Source organism: Ochotona princeps, chromosome 3 (assembly GCF_030435755.1).
Source record: "Ochotona princeps isolate mOchPri1 chromosome 3, mOchPri1.hap1, whole genome shotgun sequence".
Classification (NCBI taxonomy): domain Eukaryota; kingdom Metazoa; phylum Chordata; class Mammalia; order Lagomorpha; family Ochotonidae; genus Ochotona; species Ochotona princeps.
The window spans coordinates 101,044,914-101,067,755 of NC_080834.1; the positions used below are offsets into that span (position 1 = coordinate 101,044,914).

A 22,842-nucleotide genomic window follows, 5' to 3' on the forward strand; every position below is an offset into this window, starting at 1 on the left:
AGTTGTGAAAATAAAATGTAGTAGGTAGGAATGTTTTACTGATTAGTAGGTAACCATCTGTGCCTCGGCCTTGGAGTTCTGGCTGTCACCTAATGGCTACTTCTAAAGAATGAATAATGGTTTGCTTTAAAGAAACTGATTATAGTAACTTACAGAATTATCTTTAAGAGCACCTGGTTGACCATGAAGTAAAAATTAATTGAACATCAGCATACACAGATGTGTCTAAGTAAATAAAAAGGACAGCTTCTTTTGGAGAATAAAGCATATAGCAAGAACGCACCAAGTGTCAGTGTCTGTGTCTTTCTTTATCGCCAACTCCACGCACCCTTCCCGAGCTCCGAACTCTCGGCTCGAGCTGGACTCCGGCACAGGTGTACATCCAAGTGACATGAACCCATGTCAGAGCTGCCTGCAGCACTGTTCATAATAGCCAAAGTAGTGAATCAACCAACGTGTCCATCATCAGAATGAATAAGAAAAATATGTTATATATACAAAATGGAATACTATTAGGAAGAATGAAATCCTGTCATTTGCAACAAAATGGATGGACCCAGCGAATATTCTGTTTAGTAAGTTACACACAGAAAGATAAAAACCTGCATATGCTCCCTCACAAATGGAAGCTAAAACAAAACTTCTCAATTTCTACACAGAATGTGGATTACTAGAGGCTGGGTGGGGTGAGAAAAAGGGAGCTTGGAGAAGATACAACAGGGGAAGCTGGGTGGAGGCTCACTAACTGTGACAACTATAATATTATGAGATGTAAACAATAGGGGATGATGGGTGTAGTTTAGAGATTGTGACATCTGCATCCTACAAATGTAAGATGTTACCAACAGAGGAAGCTAGGTGTGGGGTATGAGAACTTTTGGTATAATTTCTGTTTCGTAAAGCTAAAGCTACACTGAAATAAAGATTTTATTAGAAGGCCTAAAGGTAAAAATATGGAGGCATATGTGCACAATCATCCGTATATCCAACTGAGCAAATCCCAATTCAGTAACTTCCAAACTTACCCTGTCCAGCCCTGCCCTCACTTCGGTACCCAGCCTGCACTGCCTAACACCTTCCATGGTGCTGTCTGGGATTCTCAGACAGTATGATTTCCTATGTCCAGTCAAGCTCCTTGCACCTAGGCTGGGAGACCCACGCAGGCACTGGCTTCCTCTCTCCATCTCTGTCTCTCTTCACCTCTCACTCTTCATCTTCCTCTTCATCTCTCTCTGTCTCTGTCTCTCTCTCTGTATGTAGACCAAAATGATGACAATGGCTAGGTTTTCTGAGTCATGAGTCATGCACAACCCAAACATAATCTCTAATCCCAGCACCTGCCTTGTAAAATAAGTATTATTTTCTGTTATACTGGCCCAGCTTGAGACCCACTTTTGCAAAGTGGGCCTGGGCAGTGAAGCAAAACACAATGAGTGAATCTCCTAGTACAACACAGTTTCTTGACATGGTCTTTAATGTCTTTTAGAGTACACATCTTGTAAGCATACTGGAATTTCAAGAAGAGGTGATTTCTGAGGCATGGCATCATTATCTTGTTTTCTGATATACAGAGGGAATTCTTTGTGATACTATTCTTAGAAGAGAGATTGGTGCTGCTCTAAGAGTGTTACTTCCCTCTTTGACAACCTACAGTTTGTTGAGCATGGTATTTCCGTTTCCATGAGAGGTTATTCCTTCTTTCTCTCATACATGTGTGCAAATGATCCAGATGTGTTATTATATATACTGTTGCTAATTTTGATAATTGGAACCTTTCATTTTCCCATGTTTTTGTAAGGAAATGCTTCTAATATTTTCACTTTTCAGTTCAAGCTGACTCATGCAACCATATGATTCTATTAAGTATCCTAGTAACATTATGCTGGATCATTTACATGCAGCGATAGCCTTTATCATTTTACTTCTATTTTTATTCCAGTGAGGCTAAGGTAAAAAGCAGTGCTTGACACCTGGGATTGGGCTTAGCCCTCCCAGCCAGGCAGTGGCACATAAACAATTCCACGGAGCACTGATCTCAAATAAGGACACTCTGCCAGAGAAGGTTGCCAGTAAAGGAAACTGTCCCAGTCAGGTCTAAACACAGTCAAAGCATGACCATTCTCCAAACCACAAAAATGGCCAAACACTCCCCTCTGGCCTGTTAGTGTAACAGCTGCTTTTGTACAGTTCCAGTTTTAACTTCAGTCTAATCTTCCCTCCTCTGGGATTCATGTAGTTGTGTTCTGCGTAACGATAGGACTGAACTGTGAGACATTCGAATTGTACATACGACATAGCATGGACTTACAACAACAAAGATGGCTAGGACATCACTGTACGCGATAGTCTTAGGGGACCATCATGTACAGTGCTGTTGACCGAAAGATCGACCCTGCCACGCATCTGTCAGCAAGCACCCAATTGGTGCTAAAGTCCTTTCCAGTATGCTCACTGAGGCGTTCCCACATCTCCGCGTGGTGTGACAGTCTCTCCCTGCAATGGGCAAGAAACTGTGTGGTGATTATGGAGGTTTGGTTGATAGACTTGGCAATATGGTTTCATAACCATGAATTGTTCCAGGGTAGTAGCTGGGATTTATAAAGCACTTATTATGGAAGGAGGGTGTTGAGTTTAGTAAGCTTATTGAGGTAAAGTTTTGGATCATGACCCCGCCTGCTAATCTAATCAGTCGTGGTGTGTTTGCAATATTTGCCTATAAATCCTGCTTAGAAATATAAGCTTTGCCTGGGGACATCCATTAAGTGATTGACTTTTGTCAAATTCCTCTCCACTGGTCCACAAACTGAATACAGATCAAATGCCTCTGCTCTGTAACCTGTGATAAAGGACTGGCAAGGGCATGCTCCAAGGAGTTCTTGCTTTCTGATTTTGATTTCTTTTTGTCATTTGGCACGCTATTGCCTGACTTTAAACCTTGTTTTGTCTATTTAGGACAGGCAGACATTCCTATCCTGTGCTTTTTAGATGTATGTTTTTCTCTGTCAGCACTTTTGGCATCTCAACCATCTTGCCAGCAACTGAAGCTCAATTAAGTGAGTGGGTGTGCACAATTGGCACAGTGGTGAAGATGCTGGCTGGGATGCCTGGAGCCCGTACTGGAGTGTCTGGGTTTGGGTGCTTGCTCCATGTTGCAGTCCAGCTTCCCACTAATGTGCACCTTGGGAGACAGCAGGTGACAGGTCAGGTTCTTGAGGTCCAGCGACTCCCTAAGCAGGCCTGGACTGAGTTCTGGTCTCCTGGCTATGGCCTGGCCCAGATCTGGTTGTTGTGGGCACTTGAGAAATGAATCAGCAAATGGAAGATTTGTGTCTGTGCCTGTCTCCCTTGAATTGTTTAAATTAGCAAATGTTTTTATGACCTTGTGGAATGAATCCATGGTTTTTTCTTTTCAAAAGATTAGTTGCTAAAAAGGAGGGTGAGTGGTCCAGCGTGGTAGCCTAGCAGCTAAAGTCCTCGCCTTGAATGCGCTGGGATCTCATATGGGCACTGGTTCTTGTCCCAGCAGCCCTGCTTCCCATCCAGCTCCCTGTTTGTAGCCTGGGAAAGCAGGCAAAGACAGCCCAAAGCTTTGGGACCCTGCACCCGCATGGGAGACCCAGAAAAGGTTCTGGGCTCCTGGCTTCAGATTAGCTCAGCTCTGGCCATTGTGGCCACTTGGGGAATGAACCATATGATGGAAGATCTTCCTCTCTGTCTCTCCTCCTCTCTGTATATGATTTTCCAAATAAATAAATATTTTAAAAAGAGAGAAAATAAAGAAGAAAAGAAAAATTAAAACGAAGGTGAGGGCACTTAGGACTTTAAAAGAAACCCCACAGTGATTGAGATAAACGAGATTTTGTTGAGTGAAGAATGCCTAGTCGCTCACCGAGGCATGGCTACCAGAATGCGTGGCTCTTTAGTTCCACCACCTGTTCCCAAGGGCTCAGCTTGGCCACTGGCTGCTCCTTCTGTGCGCGCTGCAGAACCATTTATTAAAACAAACAAACAAACAACCTGTCTTACAGTGAGTGGAGTGTGGGAGGAGGTCAATCACCGACCTGGAGCTAAATAGCACGTGTGACTTTGTGAAATTCCTCGTTATTTTCTGTTCAAGCACTCCCCTCTCCCCCGCAGGCGCCTTAGGACAAGAATTATCTTTTGTTCCCTCACTCCTTGCCCAGAACTTGGAAGGCACTACATGAATGTTTATGGCATGCGCAAATGAAGCAAGAAGTCGCCCCGGCGATGAGTCATCCACCCTCCCGTCCACAGATGGGGCGTGTGAAAGTTTCAACATCAAGGACAGTGTGGAGCAAGTGCGCACGTGGGCTTGGCGGTCCTCGCCCTGGGCATCTGTGCAGAACCTGCAACACGCAACACTCCTTCCGCTTCACGGCTTCGGCCTCTGATTCCCCAGAGCGGGCGGGTACACCACGTTCTTGGAACCCTCCTCCCGCGCCGCGAGGCAGGGCGTTGCCAGCGGCTGCAAAAGTTGCGGCGCGGGTTGGGCTGCCGGGGCCGCCTGCTCGCTTCCCTCTGGAATTGGTTCAGGACGCAGTGAGCGGGCAAGGCTTCTGGCTGCTGCTCTGCAGGTGGTTAGGGCAGAGAATGACCTGCGTTCAAGTTAGCGGTCTGGGTCCCACCTGCTGGGAGCCGAGAAGGATGCGGGGGCAGGGGTACGGTGCTCGGGGTCGCAGGGCCGTCCTCAGACCAGAAGTCCCTTTGCAAACGAATGCGTGGCAGTTTACCGGCGGAGTACACACAACCGGGGCCTCTGGGCACACCTGGGAGCCTTACTGGCCTCCGTCATCACCTATCTCCATACTCCTGACAAACTGTGTTTTTGATTTCGTGTCGTAAGAAAATCAAACGCATCGCCCCTACCTTACGTTTCCACGTGGTAAAGCTATCAAAAGGGACAAAACGTGAACACCAAGTTTCTCTCCACCCCTGCGCTACTTCCCCTACCCCCAATCCAACTCCCCTCCTACCCTACCCGCATCCCGCCTGGCAGCAGCGACCAGGGCTGGTAGATTGGAAAGGACACCAGGATGCTCCCCGTGGGGAGCGCACTGCCTGTTAGCCACCCTTTTGGGTGGAGGTGTGTGTGTGTGTGTGTGTGTGTGTGTGTGTGTGTGTGTGTGTGTCGCAGAGGGTAGGGGTTGGGGTAAGTGAGGGAACACTTTTCCCTCGCTGCAAGTGTGCAGCGCCGACTGAAGGGTGTCACCAAAGAGTTGCCAAGCAGAGGAGAAAGAGGCCTGATTGTCGGGACTCCTGAGACAGAGAGAAAGGGCTAAGGGAACGCCAACCGCTGTCCCCTATCTGCCCTGGGAAGGGGAGAAAAGGAGTTGGGTGGATGAGTTTTTCATGAAATGTGGACCACCGTCTGTACTGTGACTGCCAGCTAGGGAAGAGAATTCTGATTTCAGTTTCTGCCCAGTGTGTGCAAGGCGCCAGCCAACTGGACCGCGCACTCCCCGCAGACAAGCAACGCGGGGAGTGTGTGTGTGTGTGTGTGTGTGTGTGTGTGTGGTGTGGGTGAACTCCCAGTCCCATCTCAGCAGGTGGTGGATAAGCCGGAGGGGGCGTGTTCCCCTCTGTCTCCGTGCAGTTCAACCAGTCGTCAGCACCTCCAGACCCTTGTACCTGCAGCTCCAGCAATGCTTGTAGTGCTTGTTTGGCTCCTGTCCTCGCAGAGATTGCTGCACCACGCCCCCCCGCCCCCCGACCCCTGGGGGGAGCATATTTCTTGGGTAGGAGGAAAGGCAGCAGGGATTGGACAGGAAAGGGGATGAGGTGGGCTGCTCCCTTGGGAGAGTGTCCAGGTTTGGTGTCTGTGTTACCTGGCATCCTTGGCTGTCTCCCGCCCCACCCAAGCTGCTTTCCCTGCACCCTCTACCGAGATGTCGCCCATCTTGGTGGCATTAGTAGTCAAACACTTGCTTGTGAACTCCACATCTCCCATGCTATCTGTCCCTCTCTCTGGACTCATGCTCCTGGCTGCTTCCAGAACATCAATCTCTACCCAGAATTTGTCTCTTCTCCCTCCCTCCCTCTCCCTTTCTTTTTTTTTTTTTTTTTCAAAGATTTATTTTATTTTCATTACAAAGTCAGATATACTGAGAGGAGGAGAGATAGAGAGGAAGTGGAGCTGCCGGGATTAGAACCAGCAGCCATATGGGATCAAGGCGAGGACCTTAGCCACTAGGCCACGCTGCCAAGCCCCCTCCCTCTCCCTTTCCTGGTTTTCATTATATCAATGATGACATCTGCTTTGCTCCCAGCTGCCCAAGCGCTGGATTTCTCCGTCTGCCCATTTCCTCGGGAAGCTGGTAAATCAGAGCTGTGCATCCAGAGCGCCTTTCCCAGTTCCTCTCCTCCAGCCACTGTCAGCAGTCAATTTCCTGACTGAGTCTTTCAGTTTGCAGGGTGGTCCTCCTGGGAAGCTGAATTCCAGAGCATATATTTGGTCATCGCTTCAGGATAAATGCCTGTTCCTGAAAGTCGCCCAGAAGCACTCCGACCCCTGTATCTGTCCTCTCATGTTCACAGCCCGGCCTGCCCAGCTCAAATGCCAAGCACCAGGCAGCTTTCATTCACTTCCTCAAGTGTTGATGCCTCTATGGCTTGGTGATTGTCCCCATGTCCTTTCTCTCTCACTCAAGTATGTCTCTACCTTTCTTTTCTCCAAGCTGGCTTAGCTGTCTCTCATCACTGCCCTTTTCTGGTCATATTTACCTTACTACTGAAGGATTGATTGGATTGATATTTCTCCTGCTACTTACCTGTGTCACTTAGAGGCAGGGACCCCAGGCATCCAGATGCTTCGTGATTCTCAGGGCCCACCAGGGAATCTGCTTAGATAATAGATGCACAATAGATGTTGAGCAGTTGCTTAGATGAACAAATGAAGGAATTGGTGGAAGTAAATAAAGTCCAATCCAATGATGCCAGATTAGCACTACTTTCTCAGAACTTACTATAGCAAGGGAGGCATCCACCATCATTTGCATTTTGGCTGGGAGTCAACGCCAAGCAGAGCAGTGGGAAAGCTTTTAACAGGAAAAGTAAAGGTTCCAGGTATAACTGGGTTGGAGGAGACAGCCCTGGGGAACCTGTAGGCTGGCTAACTAAAGCAGCATCCTAGTAGCAAGTGTGCACATTTAGCTCTCACTGATTTGTCCTGAGTTGGACGCAGGGTGAAAATTATGGAGGCTGCTGCTTGTTAGTCAAGTCCTCATCGTTTTGAGCCAATGGTTGCAGGAATTATTGCTTGGCTTCCTGAACTGATGACAGAAAATTTGTTCACTGACTTTCTCTAAGTTTACAATTTATGTATCCACAAGTTACAGAAAGTAGGCTTTCTGGACTGGCTGCCCTAGACAGGGAGTTGGTGTCCTAGGTGGCTTGGAGCAGAGTATAGGTCAGGATTCTATTTTCATATATAACATTGGGCCATTGTTCATTTGATCAGTCTATCAAGTTAGTGTTAATGAGCACCTACTATATGCTTTATCCTGTATGAAGTGCCATCTCTGTAGTCTCTCATTCTTTCCCCATGGAATCTTGATGAGGGTAGACAATGTCATTTTTTAAAACCCTGATCATTCCCTCCTTTGGGGCTCCTGCCACCCTCATTTCCTATCTTCTGGCCCTGTGATGCTTTGGGGGATTGGGCTCTGGGCTTCTCCTCCAGCTCAAGGTTGCTGCCTTCCCAGCTTATCATTATCCTTTCTTGGTATCTTCTCGCAATGCTGGACTCCCAGTTCTGGCGTTTTCCTTCTTCAGTGTCCTTCTGCTTGAAACCTCTTGACTCATCCACTCTTTAGTCATCAGCTCTTCCTGGCTTGTCACTGCCAGCCAAGACATCACCTTTAAAATACAATCCCCATCATCCATAATACAATTGAAATAACTTCCCATCCATTTTGCTTTCTCCGGTGGTAATTAATTCTGGCTGAGGGTGTTAGGTGGATTTCAAAATACTTTTTAGCATGTTCTAAGACGTTGAAGAGATATAACATTCATAAACATGTTTTTTTGTCTTTTTTATTATTATTATTGGTTACATTGTATTATGTGACACAGTTTCAAAGGCTCTGGGATTCCTGCAATCCCTCCCCGTGCCTTCCCCCCATGGTGGATTCCTCCACCTTGTTGCAAGTATTATAGTTCAAATTCAGTCAAGATTCTTTCATTGCAAGCATATATCAAACATAGAGTCCAGCATCTTGCATAAACACGTTTTTTAAAATCCTCTAAATATATATAGGTATTTTAATCTTTAACACCGGTGTCACCTACCTGTGTTCTCTGTGTTCTTTCTGTCACTAGAAAGGAAAAAGTGTATATGGCAGTCAGAACCCATATGATAAAGTTTTATCAACACAAAGTTACTGGGGTTGACATTGTGGTACCAGTAGGTTAAACTGCTGCCTGTGATACTGACATCCCATATGAGTGCAGGCTTGAGTTTCAGCTACTCTTTTTCCAGTCCAGCTCCCTGCTCATTCTCCTAGGAAAGCAGCAGAAATATTTGGGCCACTGGACATCCGTGGGAGACTTGAATGGACTTTCAGGTTCCTAACTTTGCTTTGGAGTAGTCCTGAATGTTGTGGCCATTTGGGTAGTGAACTAGTGGACGGAATATCTCTCTTTCCCCTATCTCTCTGTTTTTCATTGCCTCTTCCTCTCTTCCTTTAATTCTGCCATTCAAATAAAACAAAATAAATACAGTAATTGCTATTTTGGGAGGTCTGCAAAACTCAGGGCAAACACCATCGGTGTTACTCATGTCTTAGTGATCCATGTTCCAATATGCAGGGTATGGTGGTTAATTTTATGTCAACTTGGCTTGATTGTGGGACTTGACACATGAGCCTAGCTGTTGCTGTGAAGATATTTTAAAGACAGGGTTAATATGTAAATCATTAGACTTGAGGGATCAGATTAGCTTCTAAGATGTGCATAGGACTCATGCCATCAAATGAAGGTCTTAGGAGTGAAGAACGAGGTCCTCTGAGAACGTTGCCTCCAACACAGCGCTGGGACTCAAGACTGACACATCAACATCTTTCAGGGTCACTGGCCTGCTCTGGAGTAATAGAGTTATCAGTGCTTACACTCTCACAAGCTGTAAAACTCTCTCTCTGTCTCTCTTTGTATCTTTCAACCAATCACCCTCTATCTATCTCTATATTATGTCTATATAGACCATCTGTCATCAATCACCTATCAATCTATTGTCCATGTTATAGCTCCACCTCTCAAACGATCTATTAACCATCTATCTCATCATCTCTAGCTTCTATCCCCCCCACGTCTGATTGATCCTGCCTCTCTGGAGAAGCCTTACAACACCCTAGGCAAGGACCAGATGTGCAGACAAGTTCCCTACACAGCCCAGGTGAGTCACCAGGACCAACCTTTGTCAATCTCTGTCCCTTCCTTCCCTAGCCTCTAAGTCCCTCTTCTCAAAGCAGGACTAGGATCCAGGAATGCTCATTCAAGCCAGGCATATACTATCGTGGGAGACTTTCTGTCGATGAGGGATGCTATGAACATTTTAAGTGTCTTGTTTCCCGGCTGAAGAATGACCAATCTTAACATGGGCTTCTAATAAAGAATGACTCACTAGCAGGTTGGGAGATATATGCACATGAAAACCAACCCGTGTGGGGTCTCCAGGGCCCATAGGATTTGGAGGATCTCCTTTAAGGAAAAGAAGCCTCTCCACCCCTTACCACCCCCCCCCCCAAATAGCTTCTGCAGATGTTCAGTGATGTGCAGTCAGGTGAATGCCTTGTTAAGGTTCCTTCCTGGACCTTGAACATGACATGTAAGGGAAGGGGTTTGGTAAGCTTAAGCTTTATCTGTCTCAGGGTAAATTTGGCTCTACTTCTGTTTTTTTTTTTTTTTTTTTTTGTGATGGTGACAGAAAGGGGCGGCCTTTCCTATTATTGAGCCTGCCCTTGTGCCAGCTGCCTAAGACAGACATGGTTCTCTTCTTCCAAGAGCTGAGTCTCTCTTTCCTCAAGGTCCCAACCTGTTCTTGTTGCCTTTCCTTGTTCCCTCCTCTGATGGGAGCCCCTTGTCCCAGAGTCTATAAGGCCAACTTTCTGAGCTCTTGGGCACTGCTTTTCAGAGTAGGTCCAGAGGTGTTTTCAGAGAGCAGCCCACAGCCAACGGGACTGACAGCCCACAGACTTCTCTCTGTGGCTTATAGCTTCACGGTCTCCATAGACAGTGTTTCTGGTGACAAGCCCCAAGGCTATAATAGCAGCAGCCTCATGATGCACACTTTATTCTTTCTTAAATTCATTTCTACCAACTTGAAAGGTAGAGGAAAAGTGAAAGCAAGAACGGGTGAACAAGTGAGAGAATGAACCTCTATGCACACAGGTTCACATCCTGCCCTGCCCCCACCTGCAACCTGAATGCCCACAACAGCTGGAACTGGGCTAAGCTGAAGCCAGGAACTGCAACTCCATTTGGGTCTCCCAGGTAGGTAGGTGTCAGGGGCTGAAGTGCTTGAGCCATCATCTGCGTCTCCCAGGGTGCAATAGCAGGAAACTGAATCAGAAGCAGAGGTGCTGGTACTCTGATCTATGATGCAGAATTCCAATAAGCAGCTTAGCTTGCTATGCACCAAGGGCCACCCTGATGCTTTTTTTGTAGCAGCTTTTCTCCAATTGGCTGCCAGCAGCAACTCCTCCATTCTCCCTGCCTCTTCTGATTTCCAAATAATGATTTTATCCCTACCACTTAAGCTGACTCGTGTGATTGGAGGCAATGACTTACTAAGGGTGCCCAGGCATAAGTTATTTTACTGTTGTTGGCTATGATCCCATTTGCTGTATTCATTAGTGTATGCATTTACTACTCTTTTGCTGCTGATATCTGCCAACACCGAGGGCTGATGATGTCTTCAGGTTCTCTCTTGGACCTGAGTTCCAGCATCTTCAGAACATCCCCACCCCAGCTTCATGGCAATTCTTTGCCCTCTGTTTTCATCAACTGAGATTTGAGCCTTTCCTTTGATTGCTTGTCCCCACCCCCCACCAGAATCACTCAACACAAGACACACATTGAGCTTCACTGAACTAAGCTGGAGTGATGAAGTTGCTTTGTATTGGAGCCAAAAACCTCCAGTTGTATTTTAAGCATCACTGCATTTAGACAGCCTCTGTCCTCCCTTCTCCCAGACTTCAGAATCCGTTAACATGATGGTTGCCCCCAACCTCCTTCCCTACCCTCTGCAGTTCTACTCTGTCAAGGGGCAGAAATAACTTCATTCAGTCGAAATTTAAAAAGAAAGGAAAAGAACTCACCTGTTCTATATCCTGCAGTGCTAAGGGTGAACAAAAAGCTGTGGAGGAATGAAGACAAGAACCTGCCCATTGTGCCAAACCAGATTCCCTCTTTAGCGTGTCGAAACGCTGCCACTGCAGGCACACCCAGACACAGGCTGACATTCTGGCTGGAAGAAGCCACCTCTCCAAGGCCCCACCAAGCCTTGCTTGTCTCTCTCCATTTCCCTCTGTTACCTCCCCTCTTTTAGATCTGTAAAGCTGCCCCAGGTGCTCTCACATCTCCTATGTGCCCTGCCAGGACTCATACCAAGGAAAGACACAGACTAGGAGAGCCCAGAAAGATGGAGAAGCAGTCAGCCTGGGAGCTGGAAGCTTTATTTGGGAGCAAGGAAGATGGTTCCTGAGGTGAAAACTACTATGAATCCCAGGCTGACCGTGTAGAGGATCCGCCTGGAAACTCTTGGTACAAAAGGCAGAGCACATGGAGAATCTCTGTCACTAGATGCCTCCCTCCTGCAGTGTGACCTCTGCTTGCAGCTTTTCTAGCTCTTCGCCTCTGGAGTCTGTAGGGCACAGCTGGTACCTGGCATTTGAGGCCTCTGTCCAGGAGGAGTAACGGTGGTGCCAGAGACTGCAGAGGCCATAGGTAGCAGCCAGTATGGCAACTCCCAAGGCCAGGTGCCAACAGAAGAAGATGGAGAGGAAGGCGAGGTCTGTGGGATCCTCTGCTCGCCAGGGCTGTCCGGTGATGGGTGTGTACAACAGCACACTGAGCTGCAACAACCAGCTGCTGAGTACCAGCCCCATCCAGGCCTTGAGCACCCAGAGTTGGGGCTGGTCAGGGACCCAGACCTCGACACTGAGCACCAGGGCCACCACCAAAACGGGCACCATGAACAGAACGTGCACTCGGATTTCCAGGGTGTTCTTGTTCTCCAGGTGGCTGGCCATCATCAGTGCCAGCACGTAGAAGGCCAAGGCCTCAGCTGCCCGCTCCAGCTTCACGCACGGCCTGGCTCGACACGAATGGCTCACGATGTCCGCCACGCCACTGAGCAGGAAGAACCCGTACATGGTGATGTGGTGCCAGTTGTCCTTGAACAAGAATGGCCGCCGAGGGTCCTTCCAGTCGATGATCACCAGCCGGTTTACTCCCGGGGGGAAGAAGAACTCTAGGACTATGCCAATTGTGGTGATGACCACCTTCACCCCTCCTTCCATGGGCACCAGCTGCCACCGCCGTCGCTTCTCCTTTGGGGGCAGAGGCAGCTTGAGGACCCTCTGCTTCCGTAACAGAGCCAGGGATACCAGCACGGAATAATAGAGGCAGTAGAAGAGGAAAAAGAAAGCTGGCATCAGGTGTCCTAGGAAGGTGCCCATGGCTCCGGCGTGTGTGTGTGTGTGTGGCAGGATCAGTGGGGCAAGAGCTGGCAAGTGAGCTGCTGGCGAAGTTGTCCTTTCAAGCAAGTGGTTTCCTCCCACCCTTGCAGACATCCCCCAGCAAAGCCCCGCCCCTGCCGCCCACACAACACACACACACACACAGAGACACAGATGTTCTTGTAGCCACTCCCTCCCAGGTGGGGAGCTCAGAGAGGTGAGGCTTCTGAGTCATCTCACTTCAACCTGCTGCACTGCTTCAGGCACCTGCTCAGGGATGCTGCTGGGCCCTCACTTCATCCCTGCGCAGACAGGGTAGAGAAAGAAAGTGCTCCAGCAGCAAAGCAGGCTGGTGGTCAGGTCTTCTCACCTCAATTCCCTGATGCCAGGGACATTACATATCTATTTCTCTCACTTAAATTCCTCCACAGGGACCAGTGTTTTGGCATAGCGGACAAAGCCCCTGTCTTCGATGTGGCATCCCATATGGGTGCTGGCTCGAGTCCTGACTGCTCCACTTATGGTTCAACTCCCTTTTAATTCTGGAAAAAATAGCGGAGGGTGGTGCAAGCATTTGGGCCCCAGCACTCACATAGGAGACCCAGAAGTTCCTGACTCTTGCATCTGGGGTGTGAAACAGCCAATGGAAGACTCCTCTCTGTATATAGATTATATATTACATAAATAATATATAATATATTATTTTAGATGGATAAATAAGTTTTTAAAGAAAAAAAGGAAAATTCTTTAACAACTCCATTAGGGGGCTATAGACAGGGCTCAGAAGGAGAGGAAGGCACACCCAGCACCTGGCAGTAGAGCCAGGCAGGGGCCCACGTCTTCTCAGTTTATAAAGTCCAGAGTCTGATGTCAGCTAACACTTGTGAGTCATGTGACAATGGGCAAGTGACTTGGTCTTCCTGAACCTGAGTTTCCTGATCTGTAGAATGGGAATAATAATTTGTTGGGAAGAATAGATAATGTATAGAAAGCAAATATTAAAACAGAATAATACCGGGCCCGGCGGCGTGGCCTAGCGGCTAAAGTCCTTGCCTTGAAAGCCGCGGGATCCCATATGGGCGCCGGTTCTAATCCCGGCAGCTCCACTTCCCATCCAGCTCCCTGCTTGTAGCCTGGGAAAGCAGTCGAGGACGGCCCAAAGCTTTGGGACCCTGCACCCGCGTGGGAGACCTGGAAGAGGTTCCTGGTTCCTGGCATCGGATCGGCGCATACCGGCCCATTGCGGCTCACTTGGGGAGTGAAACATCGGATGGAAGATCTTCCTGTCTGTCTCTCCTCCTCTCTGTATATCCGGCTTTCCAATAATAATAAAATCTTTAAAAAAAAAAAACAAAAAAAACCAGAATAATACCTAAAAATAGTGAAGATGAGTAACTTCACTGTTGTCCTTACTAGCATTCTTTGTTGAATTACTGTGATCCTAAAATTATTTGTGTTTCTATAAATGATATCAATGCAGGAATTATTTTTAAAAATGGTGAAATACTTAATCATATTTAGAAAAATCTAAGTTTCCTCTATTAAAATGAAATGTTTTTGTTGATTTATGCATTATTAAATTTTCAAAGCTTTTTTACATTTGTAAGAATTTTATTTATTTATTTATCTATTTATTTTATTTTAGTATAGGCTTAACCTATGCCTTCAGACCAGCAGCCCATATGGACACTGGTTCCAGTCCTGGCTCCTCTGATCTAGCTCCTTAATTATGGTCTGGGAAAGCAGTGGAAGATGGTTCTTCAAGTCCTTGGGCCCTTGCACCTGCATGGGAGAGCAGGACAGCTCCTGGCTTTGGATTGACTCAACTCTGGCTGTTGTGGCCATTTGGAAAGTGAGCCAGCTGATAGATATTCTCTCTTTGTTTCTTCTTCTCTCCTTTCTCTGTAACTCTACCTTGTCATAAAAATAGATGAATGTTTAAAACCGGAAAGAAAGATGGAGAGAGATAGCGATGGAGATTTTATCCACTGGTTCACTCTCCAAATGCTGAAATAGCCAGACCTGAGCTAGGCAAAAGCAGGGAACCGAGGATTCAACCCAGGTCTCCTGTGTGGGTGGCAGGGACCTTTTGAGCCGTGATGCACCACCTCTCAGGGTACACATTGGCATGAAGCTGGGCCCAAAGCACACAGGGTGCTGGATAGTGGGAACTGCCATGTGAAATTAGACATTCCAAATGGGGGGTCGGGAACAAATTTCAAAAAGAAACTATAAAATTCTACATCCTATGTAATTCAGTGTTAGTCTCCTTAGGCTGTAGAGTGCTCCAACAAATGAGAAAATGAACAATGAAAAAGTGAACCTCAGTAGAAAACAGGGCAAAGGACAGCAAGTGGTTTTTCATACCAGGAAAAATGGAAAAAGCCCAATCAACACGAATTGAAGCTGTTACATTGCAATGCTAAACCAATGGCTAACCATAAGATCAACACTGTGAGCTGTGTCCCCCCCAAATTTTAACCCCTGATGTGGTGGTGTTTAGCGGTGGAGATGTTGGGAGGCTTTGGGCTTAGATGAGGTCATGAGATTGGGATCCTCATAATGTGACCAGTGCTTGAGAGAGAGAGATGCTGTTCACAAGCAGGCACCAAGAAAAGGCCATGCTCAACCTCTGGGACTGTGAGATATGAGCACCTGCCACCTAAGCCACCATGTCGAAGGCATCCTGCTAGCAGCTTGAACTCAGACACAATCCTGGTGCTGCTTTAATGCAGCCTTACAGCAGTCAATGAGGCAGTAGGCCTGGGGATTGATTTGCAGCTAGAAGATTTTGTACGTATGTGTTGGAATAAGCCTCAATGGGGAGCTAGCTTGGTGGCTCAACAGGCTGATCCTCCACCATGTGGTGCCAGCATATCATATGAGCACCAGTTCATGTTCTGGATGCTCCACTTCCGATCCAGCTCCCTGCTTATGACCTGAGAAAGCAGAAATATTTTCCATCCATTGACTCAATCCTCAAGTGGCTGCAACAGCTGGAGCTGGGCCACTTCATAGACAGGAGCCAAGAGCCAGGAGCTTCTTCCAGGTCTCCCATACAGATGCAGGGTCGCAAAGCACTAGCAGTTCTCTACTGTTTCCCAGGCCACAAGCAGGGAGCTGGATGGGAAGTGGAACAGTCAGGACACGAACATGTGCCCACATGGGATCCTGTGGAAGTGCAAGGCAAGGACTCCAGTCACTAGTCTACTGTGCCAGGCCCATAAATGTTTATTTAAAAAAAGAAAAAAGCCTGGGTGACCATGACCTACTGACTTTTAAGTCATTCTGATGAGGGCGCAGATAGAAGAGAGCTTTTGTCTAATGTGCATGGGTGCCCATGAGCAAAGAAACATGAAAGGCATTCTGGGGAGACCTCAGACAGAGATGAGGACATGCTCCTGGACAATGGACACCAGGTGATTCCTGTTACACAGTGTGACAGAACTCGGCTGAATATTTGCCTTCGAGTGGGAAGCAGAACTTACAGGTGATGAAACTGGGTATTTAGGGCCTGGCACGATGGTTCAGCTGGCTAATCTTTCCCTTGTAAGCGTCAGGATGCCATATGGGTGCCAGTTCATACCTCTGCTGCTCCATTTCTCATCTAGCTCCCTGCTTGTGGCCTGGGAAAGCAGTAGAGGATGGCTCAAACCTTTAGGACCCTGCACCCACATGTGAGACCCAGAAGAAACTCCTGGCTCCTGGCTTTCGATCGGCTCAGCTCCAGCCGTTGGGGCCACTTGGAGTGTGAACTAGCAGGTGGAAGATCTTTCTTTTTGTAAAATCTGCCTTTCCAATAAAAATAAATAAATCTAAGACACACACACACACCATGAAGAAAGCTTTAAATTGGTATTTAGCTGAGGAGATATTTAAGCAAAATGTTTGAGGAATGGCTTAGTTGTTGCTATTCATAGTGCAATGTGAATAAAGCAAAATGAATTGAGAAGTGAATTTTAGGCCAAAAGAAGCTAGAACTTGAAGATTTATAATATTTTTGACCTATCCATCTTGCAGACAATGGGAAAACACTAAGGCTGTCGCCAGCAGGGCTCTGAATGGAGGATGTGTAGGGAAGGGAACCTCAGCAAGAATGTTGCCCATGTACATGGGAGGGAACAGTTGGCAGGGGATGAAGGAAGGTGGTGGGACTTGCATGCTGCAGGACCAGACCATAGCGTGAGTACTCCACCTGCCAATGTGAACTCTCCCTCAGCACAAGGAAGCAATGTCCTCCCCAGGCGATTCAGGGATCCTCCCTGCTACATCCTTGATTTCACAATGAGGGAGTCATCGTCTCGATTTCCACAGGTCAGAGGTGGTTTCTTAGAGTATGGGGCATGATCTCTGAGTGCCTTTGGGATGGCACCTGTCTGGCAAAGGTGCAAGGAGGCAAGGTGACTGTTCCTATGGCTTCAGAGGGCAGAGTTGCTGGACCCAGGGGAATTATTCTTTGGCCTTAAGATCTGACATTAATTATTCTTGCTAGATTTTCGGTTTGTTTGGGAGCTGTCATACCCTGTCTCCTTTCTCCCATTTTGAATAGGAAGGTTTATTGTAGGTAAGTCCCACTGCCCTTGTCCAAAGTAATGTGCCTGGCTTCACAGATTCACTAGAGAAGAATTTTGCCTTGGGATGGACTGAACTCTTGACCCCAACTCATATCTGATTTAAATAACATTCAGATGAGAATGCTGGAATAGTAGACAGATAATTAGGCCTGTAAGACTGGGGAGAGATCACAAAACCCTCACTGGGAGAGGGCCCCACCTAAGACCACCCATTTTGCAGCTGAACTTGTGTTTAAAGTATCCTGGTAAAATGGGTGCTCAGCTAAACCAGAGAAATTTCGTGAATAGCTACATGCCCAGAGAACCTAAAGGTCTGCACTTCCTAGCTGTCACTCACACATGCCAATCATGCATGTCAATCAGCAGTGTCATTCATGATCCTCACACTTGAAAGATAACAAGCCCCCAACAGGAAGAGAGAGTGCCACCTGCTCTCCTGAGCAGCCCATTCTTCTCTTGCAACAAACTTTAATAAACTCTCGTTTTAGCGTTCCTACATTTATTTCTCCAAAATATAATCCATTTCTTCATCAGCAAAAAGGATTGGGAACAAGACCAGTTGACACTTTTGGAGGCTTTAAGGATGGGATGAATGCATTTTCCAGGCAAAAACACATGATGTATGTGTGGCGGGGGGGCTGACCTGGGATGAAATGTTAGGAAATGAAACATGGGGCCCTGGGCCATTCACATGCTATGGTATTTGAAGGTGGGGTGCTGGGGCCTGGTGTGGTAGCCTAGTGACTAAAGTCCTCACCTTACATCTGCTGGGATTCCATAGGGGCATAGCAGCTCTGCTTCCCATCCAGATACCTGCTTGTGACCTGCGAAAGCAGTCGAGGACGGCCCAAAACCTTGCAATCCTGCACCCGCATGGGAGACCTGGAAGAAGTTCCTGGCTCCTGGCTTCGCATTGGCTCAGTTCTGGTTGTTGCCGCCACTTGGGGAGTGAATCATCAGGTGGAAGATCTTCTTCCTTGTCTCTCCTCCTCTCTGTAAATCTGGCTTTACGATAAAAATAAATGTTAAAAAAAAAAAAAAAGGTGAGGTTCTGCAGAGATGGTTAGACATGGGCTAGATCATCAGATGAGGTCCCTCAGTCTGGACCTCCTATCTTGCTAAGAAGAGGAACAGCAACCGGCACTTTCTCTTGGCACCACGTGTAGGCACGGTGAGGAGATGGTCAATTGTGAGCCCAAAAAAGAGTATGGTTCCCCACTCCCAAAACCAGATCTGCTGGAATCTTGACTTTGTTCTCCTTTAATGTTCTTCGTTCTATTTATTTGAGAGGCAGAGTGGAGAGAAGCAGATGTTACAGGAGATGGCAAATTCTCACCTGCTTGCAAGAAAAGTTTCCGGTGTGAGGCAGAGGTGGGGTGGAAGCAAGCTTGGGGCATATTCTCTTCAGCAAAGAGCTGAGCGCCCATTTGGCATTCAGATGGGGCTTCTTATGGGTACGGGATGGAGCTTTCCTTCTTCCACCTCCCTCTTCTTTTGGGACATGGATTTTTGGATGTTGAATTCCTTTCAGGGCTTCATCAACGTATATTATTGGACAGAGTAGCTCCCTCAGTCCTGGACTGGGTTGGGGAAATTGCCCAGTGATGTTTCCATGCAGGGCTGGGATCCTCTGCTCCTGCTGAGGTCATGGATAAGGGCAGGATTGGATAAGTGCCGATTTGATTCCAAAGCAGGCTTCTGGGCTAGGGTCCTTTGCTCATTTGACCACATGAAATTCCCATTTGCCCTTCATTCCTGTTACACTCTGAGACTAAAGTCCAACTACCAGCCCAACACGTATTCCAGCCACTGGTTCACACCCACAGGCGCCAAGCAGGGTTGGGTCAGGCTAAAATTAGATGCTGAGAATTCAGTCTGAGTATTCCACCTGTATTGCAGGGATCCAGCTATTTGAGTCATCACCTCCAACTTCCTACGGTACCCACTATCAGGAAGCTAGAATCAAGAGCAGGACTCAAACCCAGGCATTCTAACAACTTCTTGCTCCCCTCAGTATCTCTGGACTGCACCACTTCTAGATCTGTGACAAATATCTATTGCTTTACCCATTTAGTTTATGATACTTTGTTATAGTGACCTGAGCTGAATAGTTCCTCAACCCTTAAGTTGTTTTAGAACATGTTTTTTAATCTCCACGAGTATGTTACTTTTTCAGTTTTCCATCCATTATTAATTACTAACTCCATCCCAATGTTTTTGGAGAAGGCACCTTGTATGATATATACCTTTTTAAATAGGGACTTGGCTGTGACCTGGAGAATCTTCCATAGGCACTTGGGCACAGTGGGTTGAGCCACTGCCTGTGACACTGACGTTACACATGGTGCTGGTTTGGATCTGGGCTGCTGCACTTACGATTCAGCTCCTTAGGAGCTGAAAGCTGGACTTAGGAAAGCACCAGAGGATGACCCACATGCTCTGCTCGCTACCGCCCACGTGGGAGACCCATATAGAGTCCTAGGCTCTTGATCTTGGCCTGGCCCAACCTCCCTGGTTATAGTCATTTTGAAAGTGAACTAGTGGGGCCCGGCGGCGTGGCCTAGCGGCTAAAGTCCTCGCCTTGAAAGCCCCGGGATCCCATAAGGGCGCCGGTTCTAATCCCGGCAGCTCCACTTCCCATCCAGCTCCCTGCTTGTGGCCTGGGAAAGCAGTTGAGGACGGCCCAATGCATTGGGACACTGCACCCGCGTGGGAGACCCAGAAGAGGTTCCAGGTTCCCGGCTTCGGATCGGCGGGTACCGGCCTGTTGCAGCTCACTTGGGGAGTGAAACATCGGACAGAAGATCTTCCTCTCTGACTCTCCTCCTCTCTGTGTATATCTGGCTGTAATAAAATGAATAAATCTTTAAAAAAAAAAAAAAAGAAAGTGAACTAGTGGATGGAGGATTTCTCACTCTTCTCTCTTTTGCTCTCCCTGTAACTCTGCCTTTTAAACAAGTAAATAATTTTTAAAAAACAAAACAAAATGGGCCCGGCGGCGTGGCCTAGTGGCTAAAGTCCTCGCTTTGAAAGCCCCGGGATCCCATATGGGAGCCGGTTCTAATCCCGGCAGCTCCACTTCCCATCCAGCTCCCTGCTTGTGGCCTGGGAAAGCAGTCGAGGACGGCCCAATGCATTGGGACCCTGCACCCGCGTGGGAGACCTGGAAGAGGTTCCTGGTTCCTGGCATCGGATCGGCGTGCACTGGCCCGTTGCGGCTCACTTGGGGAGTGAAACATCGGACGGAAGATCTTCCTCTCTGTCTCTCCTCTTCTCTGTATATCTGACTTTGTAATAAGAATAAATCTTTGGAAAAAAAAACCAGAAGAATGTTCCGTATTATCCAGTAAAGAGGTCTGTGTATCTGTTAGACTTTTACTTCATGTACTTTGACAATCTGTTATTAAATGCATAAAGATTTATCAATGTTATAGCTTGTTTGTATAGCAAACCCTCTACTAATATATAATATCTTTCTAATTTCCTATAAGCTTATTGATATAAAGTTTATTTTTACCAATAAAAATACAATCACTTATGCTTAACTTTTCATTATGATTTGCAATGCAGTATCTCTTTCTATTCTGTCACTTCCAGTTGATTTGTGTCTTTGGTGCAACATGAGACTTTTGTAGACATCATACAGTTGGATGATTTTTAAAACTCATTCTGCCAATCTTTGTCTTTTGATGGGAAAACTTAATCCTTTAACATCTAGAGTAATTACTGCTAAGCAGAGACATACTTCTGTCATTTGGCTATTTGTTTGCCATAAGCCTAATGGTGCTTTGAGTCTCATTTTCAGTATTGTCATTTTCCCTTGTGTTAATTCAGTATTTGAGGTAATGAAACATTTTCATTCTGTTCTCATTTATTTTCACATATATTCTACAGCCATCTTTTTTGTAGGCATTCTGGGAATTACATTTAATGCCCTGAAGCTAAAACACTCGAATTTGAATTTATCCCAGCTTCACCAAAATATAAAAGCCTTGCTTCTATGTAGCGCCATCTCTGAGCTATTGATGTCACAAAACTGCATACTTGCATAGTATACGTCTAAAACCGTAAAGTATTCATTTCTAATGAACTGATCTCTCAAATTGTGAGGAAAACAAAACACAGAGTTATAAGCCAAAGTAACAATGATACTACCACTTTGACTAATAACTTTTTAAAAAATTATATTGGTCTTAAAGGTCAGCATTGTGGCATAGTAGGTTAAGTCACTGATTGCAATACTGGCATCTATTTAAATGCTGGCTTGAATCTCAGCTTCTTCTCTCAGTTACTCTCTTCTGACCCAGCGCCCTGCTAATAGCCTGGGAAAGAAGCAGAAGACAGTCCAAGTGCTTGGGCTCCTGCTCCTCATGCAGGACACTGGGATGAAGTTCCTGGATCTTGGCTTTGGCCTGGTCCAGCTTTGGCCATTGTGACCATCTTAGAAATAAACCAGCAATTAGAAGAGCTCTCTTTGTCTTATGCCCTTTCTCTTGCAGCCCTGCCTTTCAAATAAATAAATGATAAAATATTCTTAAAATTATGTTAGTTTAAAATCACATGGAAAACAAAACATGTAGTGATAAATTGAAGTTATAATAATATTAGCTTTGGAACTGGTGTGGTGGCATAGTAGGTTAAGCCCTCGCCTATAGCACTGGCATCCCATATAGGCATCAGTGCAGGTCCAGGCTGTTCAACTTCTGTTCCAGCTTCCTGCTAATGCACCTGAGAAAGCAGTAGAAGATGGTTCAAGTTCTTGGGCCCCTGCACCCACAGGGTAGACCCAGAAAAAGGTCCTGGTTCCTGGCTTTGGATTGGCTCAGCTATGGCTTTTGTGGCTATTTGGGGAGTGAATGAGTGAATGGAAGATCTTTCTTGCTGTCTCTCCTTCTGTTTCTATAAATTTGCCTTTAATATAATAATAAAAAAACTTTTAAAACACTACTAGCTCTTTTTTTTTAAAGATTTTATTATTATTGGAAAGCCGGATATACAGAGAGGAGGAGAGACAGAGAGGAAGATCTTCCATCCGATGTTTCACTCCCCAGGTGAGCCACAACGGGCCGGTGTGCGCTGATCCGAAGCCGGGAACCTGGAACCTCTTCCAGGTCTCTCACATGGGAGCAGGGTCCCAAAGCTTTGGGCCGTCCTCAACTGCTTTCCCAGGCCACAAGCAGGGAGCTGGATGGGAAGTGGAGCTGCCGGGATTAGAACCGGCGCCCATATGGGATCCTGGGGCTTTCAAGGCGAGGACTTTAGCCGCTAGGCCACGCCGCCGGGCCCAACACTACTAGCTCTTACAAACAGCCAACTATTTGCATGGACTGTACTGAGATTTTAAATGTCCATGTTCTTCAAATCCTCCCCTCCAGTACAGTTAGTAGGACTCTGAAGATGCCTTGCACAGCCAGCTGTGGCAAGGTGTTTTATAAAGATGGGTGTATTCAGCTCACAGTTTTGGAGACTTTAAGCACAAGAATTGGGCGGTTCCACTTGTTTGGACTAGGGTGAGGGCCTTGTGGCAGGTGACATGGCTGGAAGGAGCCCTGAATGAGACAGGAAGCCTGGGC

The 22,842-nt window shown here is 46.8% G+C and overlaps 1 protein-coding gene across 1 annotated transcript; it reads right to left on the reverse strand.

Moving 5' to 3' along the window:
* Positions 1-11,813: 11,813 nt before the first annotated feature.
* LOC101523091 (transmembrane epididymal protein 1A-like) lies at positions 11,814-12,695 on the reverse strand. The gene has a single exon (XM_004577730.2). It carries the CDS (start codon positions 12,693-12,695, stop codon positions 11,814-11,816), a length of 882 nt encoding a protein of 293 aa, XP_004577787.2.
* Positions 12,696-22,842: the final 10,147 nt, after the last annotated feature.

Coding starts and splice junctions, on each gene's coding strand:
- LOC101523091 (XM_004577730.2), bottom strand. CDS start 12,695: ATGGGCACCTTCCTAGGACACCTGATGCCAGCTTTCTTTTTCCTCTTC.